A 9,543-nucleotide genomic window follows, 5' to 3' on the forward strand; every position below is an offset into this window, starting at 1 on the left:
ACTTGACACAGATTGAACTGGACTCAAATCGGTTTGGTTGATCGGGTTTGGATTCGGATTTAGATCGGTGACATGGCTTGTTTCAGTCAACCGAAAAGGTTCTGATCGACCGATAAACTTGATAACGACGAGATCACGAGGCTCGGTCCAGATCTGATAAACTCGATCGTGGAGACCAGGCTTGACCAAGTTTGATCGATCGAATAAGATTTTAGTCGATCGATAAAGATCCGATCGAACTTTATAAAATGAGACGAAAACTCTACATTCAAGCAATCAATGTCCACATTCTTTTCTTCATTTCTACATTCAGAAAAGATCTTGAATCTTTGCTCGTGTGATTAGGAAAGCGCTAGGAGTGTGTAACACTCATAGGCTTTCGGATGGATCGTCAACATATTGTTTATAGTACTTTCTATTTGTACTTTAAGTTATCATTATTGTAATTGTACGCAAATATTATAAGAGGTTTCTTCGCTTTTAAAAAAAAAATCGCAAAGGAGAAGACTTAGTAGACAGACTCCTCCCATGCATAAATCTTAGATGTACTAACCTTAGCCTAGAAATTATGAACTAAGTAAAATTCTTGTGTTTTTTTATCTTATTTTTATTTATTTATTATTTCACTGTAAATACTAATATGATAGAAAGAAGGAACTATAAAATGAAAACAATAAGCGAGGATCAATATTCATCCCCACGCTCTCTATCGATTCCTACGATCTTATAGTAAAAATATAAGCACAAGCTAATGCCATATAGACATGACATGCTAATTTGAAAATAGAAGCATTATTACATGATATCATCTGTGTATATATTTTTATTACGCTAATTTAAATTATAGAATAAAGTAAGAAAACAAGTGATAGTTTTTTTTAATCCAGAATCAAGTTATCTTAAATCCAATATCCTAAATTTTTAAATTTGTGCATAGATTCCAAGTCCATGCCCATACTCAGGTTGCCCATGGGTGCCTGTTGGCCGAGTCCACGCCAGACCCAATTGTGATCGGAACGTCAATCATTGCTTCCCTCACGTGCACCGGCCACATGCGCACGTGTCAAGCGTGGATGCACGTGCCACAAACGCCTCCCACGTGCCACCAAGCGCCGTGCATGCTACTGTGGCATCACGAGGGAGCTCATCGTGTCGCATGGCATGATGAGAGGGTTGTCATGTGCTGTGCTGTGCTGGGCTGGGCCGGTCGCATACGGCGCACTCTCACGCTGCCACCCTGCCATGTGGACTGCGTCCTCGGAGTGCGTACCGGTCAGACCACATCCGTCCATGCGGACTGCGTCACGGGACTGCTACAGCCGCGCGGCAGACTACTCCCGCATGAACCGCGTTCGCAGGCGCATGGGCCCGCTACGCAAAGGGAGGGTGGTCAAGAGTAGGGTTAGGAGTTAAACGAGGGTATAAGTTGGGCATTTAACGCTACTTTTGCACAGAACCACAAAGGCATAGATTTGTTACTATTTTAGTACATAAGAGGAAGAAAAATCTATATTGGGAGGAATAGGTTTTGCATCTATTAAATCTTGTTCATCTATCGACAATCCTAGCCTTTATCATATTAATACATGTGTAGTACCAGTATGGTGTTAAGTTTTTTCTCAATTAAACTTCATAGATATTAATATATCCTCGTAGAAAATTTTTTATGAGTAGTGAAAAAGATTTAATAAGATATATATATTTTTTTTATAATGCAGTTGTCCAAACTTGCACTGAAGTTGACCTCTAAAATATTTATTTCATTTAAGATTCAAATCATAATCTTCTTATTTCTCATCTAATTAGTTTTACCATTGCACTATATATATGTAATCTTCTTATTACTCATCTAATTAGTTTTACCATTGCACCACACACCTATATATAATATTTATGCTATTCTATTTAAGTTCCTATAGAAATAGAATATACTTGAGAAAAAAACATTTGTCATTAGTTAATTAATAGGAGATCTTAAAAATTAAAATTTTAGATTTAACAGATGATGTCCAATGGCCATGCCAAACAAACAAAAAAAAAAGAAACTCATAAAATGTGAAAAGCAAAATATAACTTTTGCACATTTTTCATTAATCCACAAAATATGACCAACAAACATACAAATTCATAAGAAAGAACCCATGGACAATTAGACCTATTAATTTCTTCAACCATTTCCTCCATTTTTACATGTTCTAGGCTAGTCTTCGTGCAACAATAAAGTTATTATTGTATAATTTAGAGATGATGGGTTCAAATATCGAAAATCCCATATTGATGCATCAACGGGGCTGTCCTTTTTTCTTGAATGTGAAAGATAAGCAAATAAAGGTACATGTTATTGTGCCTACACAAAAGCCTGTCTCTGGCAATATTACATGCTTACAAGGTGGCATCACATGCAGTCATTCCTCTGGTTCAAATCCTAAATGGGTGGCACAGTAAAGAGTGAAGTCTCCCTTCCCTAGATAGATTTACTACTTCAATCGTACAGAATAAAAGGATTGATGAAAACCTAAAAATCTTCAGAGTTCTTCATTTTGGATTCACCTCCAACAGCTAGTGTCTAAAAATTAGAACTTTTCAAGCTTTTCAGTGACAAAATCAAATCTTTAAGGAAGACTAGTTCTTCACATAGGCTCAAAGCTACAATGAAAAAGATTTAAAGACGCTGAAGGAGAGAACAAACAAGAGGCTCAACGAGTTACAATATTAATTAATGGCTGCGAGACTGATGAGATAGGATCACCTGTGGCAGACGCACCGGTAGCGGTAGGCGCTGTTCATGGGGTCGCCGGCGTCCACCGGAACTTGCTCGGCGCTGCACTTGAACCGGCAACCTCTACACTCGTTGTAGGTGCAGATTGGAGCCCTCGAGCCTATCAACTCTCCCCTGGTTATTCCACTCCTTGCCATCTCCTTGCCATTCCCTGCGACGTCCTTGCGCGGTGGGAAAAAGCTTGAGCGATCAGTAACTTGTCCGGCAAAGCCTGCAAGCAAATTGGCGATGTGAGTTCAAAGTTCAAGAGGCCAGAGAAACTAATGTTGGATATTTTGACCTGTAGAGCGGCAGAGAGCAGAGATGAGAAGGGTGAAGAGGAGGCAGAAGAAGAGGAAGGAGGTGGTGGGGTTGGTGGAGGACATGGCCATGGCCGGTGGCTGAAAGTCGGAGTAGATAGCAAAAATGAAAGGTGAAATGGAACACTGCAGAGAATGTGAAGAATAAAAAGAGGAGGAGGAGGAGGAGGAGAATGTAAGCATGCAGGGGATTGCTTGTCCCACGCAGGAAAAGAACGAGGTCCCCTCTCCATGCAATGTTGCAGTCACAGTTAAAGACAAAATTGACCAGAATCAATTATTATCATGCACGCTTGAATGATCTTTTGTCCAACGATTTGAATCTTGTAATCTGTTCTCTGTCTCTTGTCCATCATCATGTCGATTTTTCCCTTGGCTTTTCCTCTGAGGTAGGTCGCTGGATTTGGAAATGATTAAGAATGCATAATAAACACAACAAACATGAAGTTGAAATGATTGTACAGCATTCAAATCATCTGTTTAAAGAGGCAGGTAAATTGCTAAGGAAGATGACTGAAAATTCTCGATCGTATCCGATCCGAAACTGAAATTGAGCAAAATAAAGCAAACAAATTTTCAAAAACTGAAAAAGAAATCGATCGATCTAAGGTTAACTGACAACATCATTGATCAAAACGGAAATTGGGGGAAAAGAGGGAAATCCACAAAATGAAACAATCGAAGCCAAGAAGCACTGAATAAATGTCGCCAAACAATCGCAATCGGTTTATTTTGGGGATCAGAATTGGTATAAAAGATTCAATCACAATGCTTTCGAATGACTTGCATCACACCCAAATCGATCGATCCGATCTCAGATTAACTGACGGCAACGAAACTAGGGATTAAGAATAACTACACAAAGAATGTTTCATCATGGATCATAGCATGAATTGGGGGAAAAGGGGGAAATCCACAAAATGCAACAATCGAAGCCAAAAGGAACAGAATAAATGTCGCCAAACAATCGCAATCGGTTTATTTTGGGATCAGAATTGGTATGAAGATTCAATCACACTGCGTTCAGAAACACGGACCCAATGGCTTGCATCACATCCCAAATCGCGGAAACAACTACACGAATCGACGGAAATACTCACAGACAAGGTAAAGCAACAATAAACGACGGGCGATCAGAGTTTTTCGATCGATCAAAGAGTGGATCTCCGCCATATCGTCGCAGTTCTCTTTCCTTGAGAAATCCAATGATGCATCCACAGCTTTCCGTGGAACGAAACGAAAACCCTCGATGATCGGCGAGATCGCAAGAGATAACGATGAATGAACGAAAGGGAGCAAACCGGGAGAAGAAGGAGATGACCGGAAACCGACGGGATTCTGGCTGAGTTGAGAAGAAGGCTGCTTGAGTCTGGGCGAGGTATTTATAGTCCCGACTAAGGAAACCCTAAACCGCCTTCGAGCTCATTTGAAATTAATATTTTAGATTATTTTTAATTTAAAGTTCATTTAAACCCAAAAAAAATACACTGCCGATATTTCTCATCTAAAATATATTTATTATTTCAGGCATTTATCACTTTAAAAACATTCAAAAAAAAATATGATTTTTAGTTTTCTAAAGTTGTGCTTTAACACCACTTATCTCTCGAACTAGTTCGACTGAAGGTTTAGATATCTAAATTAACATATAAAAAATATATTATTTTTCACTTTGGACCTAAATTCTTATGGTTTTGCTCTTGAACTCTATCCAAAAAATCTCATACCAATGGAGATATCTTTTCTCTTTATAAACCATGATCTTTTCCATATATTTTATAATGTGAGACTATGTTTGTAATCTTACAAACCCAACACAGACACATAGATTACTAAAAAAAAATACATGGGTAGTGCAACAAATGCATGATGATTGTGGGTGGACTAACTATCGAAAGAGATTGATGCCCAAGGAATCATTATTTACTATGCTCTCCACAATTGAACATTGATCTTTATCATGTTTCTTCATCTCAAGTTGTGGTTCATTGGAGTAGACCACTTGGACATTTTGGGCTTCTTGTGATTCCAACGGTTTCTCATCAAATTCCATCAATTTTCCCCATAAATCCTTCATATATGTGAAATCGCTAACCATACTCAAGTTTTCCTTTGATAAATCCACATACAAGATTGTTTTTTTTCCTCTTTCATTTGCCATAAATTTCACTTCTTGATCCTTTGTCCACTTTTTCCTTCCAATAAGGTTTTCATGATCATCAAATTGAACTTTACTCCTCTTTCGATAATTATTCATATATTTTCCATTGTCCACTAATTCGATTGTGGACCCAAATGTCAAAGTGAAAGTGAAGAATTATTCATGCGCACTCTGATCGACATCATCGATCGAATGAGTGGTTTAATGGCTCGAGGTCACCTAGAGATTAAAAAAATGGTACGGGACATCTAACAGATCACAGCATGAAGAACATCTAGATCTAGATGCAATATTGACGATACAAGGTTTCCTCAGATGGGTCTAATAACTAGCACATGAGGTGTTGTCATCATGAAGTTAGGGTTCAAATCTTGATAAAGCCGAGGTAAATGTCTTCATTATGTGTTAGTCACTATTCCAAAGGCTAGTAGCCGTCCGTGATTTAGCTCCTCCATGTTGGCCCTGGGACGGGTTAGTGGGGGCGCTGGGAGCGAGCGTATTCGCCTTTTGCCACCAATATTGACGATACAAGGATGAGGATCTTGTTTTAAATAGGAGAAAATAATGCACTGGGCAGGTAACTCTGGTGTTGACTATGAAAAGATTTTAAGATGGAAACTGAAGGTGCGCTAAGCATTCCTGCATGTCAAAAATAGAAAGGAGAGAAAAAAAGCATCAACAACCAGGTCAAGGAGGGGTTTCAGATGCAGGAACTATGACGCTCAAGTTAAACAGGTGGCCAAGAGAAAATGCAATGAATAGTGGAAAAATAAATAGTGAAATCTGAGTGTCTTAGGTTGCATACCTACGCCTGTAGATAGAGACACTCTTTTATAGTGTTACTTCTGTCGACAATCTGTTGGAGATTTTCATTTGGAGAATTAGTCAAATTGAAATTACACCAAATCAAATTCAACTTATCTGTCGAGATGATCTAAGCAGATAATCTCAGACTGCTTGCGGGGGTTAATTTCTACCAAGTGCTGAGTGTAGACTGCAGAGAGGACCGAGCAGAATGAGAGGCAAAGCGGACCGAGAGGCAGAGTCGACTGAGAGGCAAAGCCGACTGAGAGGCAAAGGCGACTGAGAGGCAAAGCCGACTGAGCGTCAGAGAGGTAGAGAGGCCGAGCGGGCGAGAAACCGAGTGAGTGTGCGGTCGAGCATACAGCCGAGCGAGCAGGGAGGCCGAGTGACCAGGCGAGTGAGCGTGCGGCTGGAAGAGTGTACAACCGAGCGGCCGAGCGGGTAGACAGGCTGAGCGACCGAGCGAGTGAGCAATCGGCCGGATGACTGTGCAGTCGGGCGATCAAAGAGGCTGAGCGATCGGGCGAGCAAGTGTGCAGCCGAGCGAGCATACAAACGAGCGGGCAGAGAGAGCAAGCGAGTGAGCGGTCGGCGGGGCGAGTGTATGGTCGAGCAGGCAGAGAGGTTGAGCGAACCAAGGCTTGTGATGGACGTATTTTCCTTGAAATAGATTTGCCTCACCTCCTGCTATGCTTCGAGGTTTTTCTTGAGTTGTATGTTTCTCAGGATACAACAATTAATCGTGATTCTTGCTAATCACTGGTAGTCACGACGAACTGAGAGATACCCGACTACTATTATGAGTACACTGTCGAGCAAGAGATGCACGAACAAAGAAGAGGAAATGGAACAGAGGTGGAGAGCTTCAGTTTTTATGTGTATATTTTTTGCTTGTGGTCGCAACCTCCTTATATAGGAGCTCAGACCAATGACAATGTTTAATAATCGACCAATAACTATTACTCGTCGAGCTGTGAAACACAACATTTCATTCAGTTGTTTATAGATTCTGCATTAATTTCCAATTTAATGCATTCAATACACACTTAAATAAGCAATAAAATGATTTATGTGGAAAGACATTGGTTCATTCGCTTGGATAAATTTTTTCCCTCACCAGTCTAGCATTCGACACACGCAAGTAGTGCTCACACACGAATCAACTTGGTTCATTGCAATCTTGACCCTCGATTTGCATCCCCCTACGCACCCACACATGAGAGAGAGTCTCTCCCCATACATTTATTTACATTATCAATGTATGTGAATCAATATAAATCAATTAATATACCTTGAAACTCCTAATATGAGACTAAATTCTTATTCACAATGAGGTTTCTTTTCTATCCACTCATTTTCCATTCACACATATATCCAACAACTTCTCCTTTCTGCACGAATCTCGATGCATTATTAAAATAGGACAGACCCTTCTGACATTCTGACAACTTTCTAAAAATGGTCTTACCATTTCCGTGTTTTGTAGGGTAGAAGCTTCCTCACATAAACAACATAGGGAATATTCCCTTGATTCTCTGACAATCGTTACACAAAATGTCAAAAGGGAATATTAGACCGTTAGATTGATGGGCCTTTTGACATGGTGAATCGACCGGTTGACTGAGTCTCTCTTTGTAGTCTGATCGACCTTCGCTCATAGATGGGATTGGGTCAGCTAAAGAATGACAACCTTCTCGAAGGCTTAGCCTATGCTCGGCCTCTACACTCGGATAGATTGTTTGGATAAGTCGGGCCTTGTGTCCAACATGTGCGATCGGACCTCTAGTTCGATTGGCTAGAGCACTCAGCGGAGACACCTGACTCAGCTCTGAATGTCACTAATACAGCTCGAGATTTCATCGACTCCGAGGGACTCGGTGTCCGATCGGCTAGACCACTAGACCGAACCAAATGACCTTGCTAACCTTGAGTGTTGACCCCTTCTTAACTTTGACCGCCACGTCAACCAACCTTCTTAACTTTGACCCCGACTCAATGCCACACCTTATTCGCCATATAGATGAAGTGTTGGGGTTGCAAGGTTGCAAACATAGTCCCATATTGAAAATACATGGAAAAGATCATGGGTTTATAAGAAAAAGATATCTCCATTGGCATGAGGCCTTTTGGGTAGAGCCCAAGAGCAAAACCATGAGGGCTTAGGCCCAAAGTGGACAATATCATGTCATTGTGGAGATATCTAAATTCTTTTCGATCGTACAATTGGTATCAGAGCCCGGACTGCCAGAAGGTTTAACCGCCGACTGTGCACAAGAGCTATGGTCTGATTAAACCATGTGAGTACAATATTGACCTCGAACAAAGAAAGTGAGGGCACCTATGTTCGGATCAAGAGGACCAGACACCAGGGGCAGGAAGTCCTAGTAGGTTGGGTGGACCGAGGGGCAGGAAGTCCTAGTTGCGGCTAGGCAAGGAAGTCCTAGTAGGTTGGGTGGACCGAGGGGCAGGAAGTCCTAGTTGCGGTTAGGCAAGGAAGTCCTAGTAGGTCGGGTAGACCGAGGGGCAGGAAGTCCTAGTAGGTCGAGTAGACCGAGGGGCAGGAAGACCTGGTGGGTCGAGGATTGGACGTGGGAAGCCCATGGTCTTTTGTTTGAGGGGTGGATTGTTGGGGTTGCAAGGTTGCAAACATAGTCCCATATTGAAAATACATGGAAAAGATCATGGGTTTATAAGAAAAAGATATCTCCATTGGCATGAGGCCTTTTGGGTAGAGCCCAAGAGCAAAACCTTGAGGGCTTAGACCCAAAGTGGACAATATCATGTCATTGTGGAGATATCTAAATTCTTTTCGATCGTACATGAAGAAGGTGAACTACATAAGTGAGGCTTGAAGGATGACATGTGGAATGACTGAAGGCTCTATGCATCTACGGGATGAAAAAACCTAGTAGGAGATGATCTCGATGGCAAGTGCATACGGGATGAAAAAACCTAGTAGGAGATGATCTCGATGGCAAGGACATGCTGTGAAAGGTAAGTTCTTGTGTGAATTGTGAGAGTTGAGAGGAATGTATTCTTAGAAGAAAGTAGATCTCAACTTAGACAAAGACACTATTATTAGGATGATCAGATCAATACTCCAACCGAATAGAAATGATTCTAATTGACTAATGCGTCGTGTCCAAAGGATATTGACATATCTCCACAATAACATGATATTGCACACTTTAGACTTAAGCTCTTGTATCTTTTTAAACTCGTGATTTTTTCCATATCTTTCCCATCTGGTCACCCTGAGCTGCTCCGGACCTTCCCCACGAGCATCTGGTCACTCTTAACCTGATCCGAGTTTTCCCCGCAAGCATCCGATCATCCTAATCTGATATCTGGTTTGGACCATAGCTCTGATACCATTTATTATGTCCAAAGAATATTGACATATCTCTACAATGACATGATATTGTTTACTTTGGACCTAAGCTCTCATTGCTTTATTTTTGGATTCTATCCAAAAGACCTCATGCCAATGGAGATATCTT

The 9,543-nt window shown here is 41.0% G+C and overlaps 1 protein-coding gene across 2 annotated transcripts; it reads right to left on the minus strand.

Annotated features, from left to right (window-relative positions):
- Positions 1-2,166: 2,166 nt before the first annotated feature.
- Positions 2,167-4,405, minus strand: LOC122024613 (EPIDERMAL PATTERNING FACTOR-like protein 9). Of its 2 annotated transcripts, none has more exons than XM_042583269.1 (3): positions 3,060-4,405; positions 2,750-2,990; positions 2,167-2,566 (listed from the first exon to the last, which is right to left on the minus strand). In XM_042583269.1, the coding sequence occupies exons 1-3, from the start codon at positions 3,259-3,261 to the stop codon at positions 2,560-2,562; spliced, it is 450 nt and encodes a 149-aa protein (XP_042439203.1). In that variant the 5' UTR covers positions 3,262-4,405; the 3' UTR covers positions 2,167-2,559. The 2 variants fall into 2 exon arrangements, with proteins under 2 accessions (XP_042439203.1, XP_042439202.1); XM_042583268.1 differs by having other exon boundaries at positions 2,167-2,646.
- Positions 4,406-9,543: the final 5,138 nt, after the last annotated feature.

Source organism: Zingiber officinale, chromosome 9B (genome assembly GCF_018446385.1).
Source record: "Zingiber officinale cultivar Zhangliang chromosome 9B, Zo_v1.1, whole genome shotgun sequence".
Classification (NCBI taxonomy): Eukaryota; Viridiplantae; Streptophyta; class Magnoliopsida; order Zingiberales; family Zingiberaceae; genus Zingiber; species Zingiber officinale.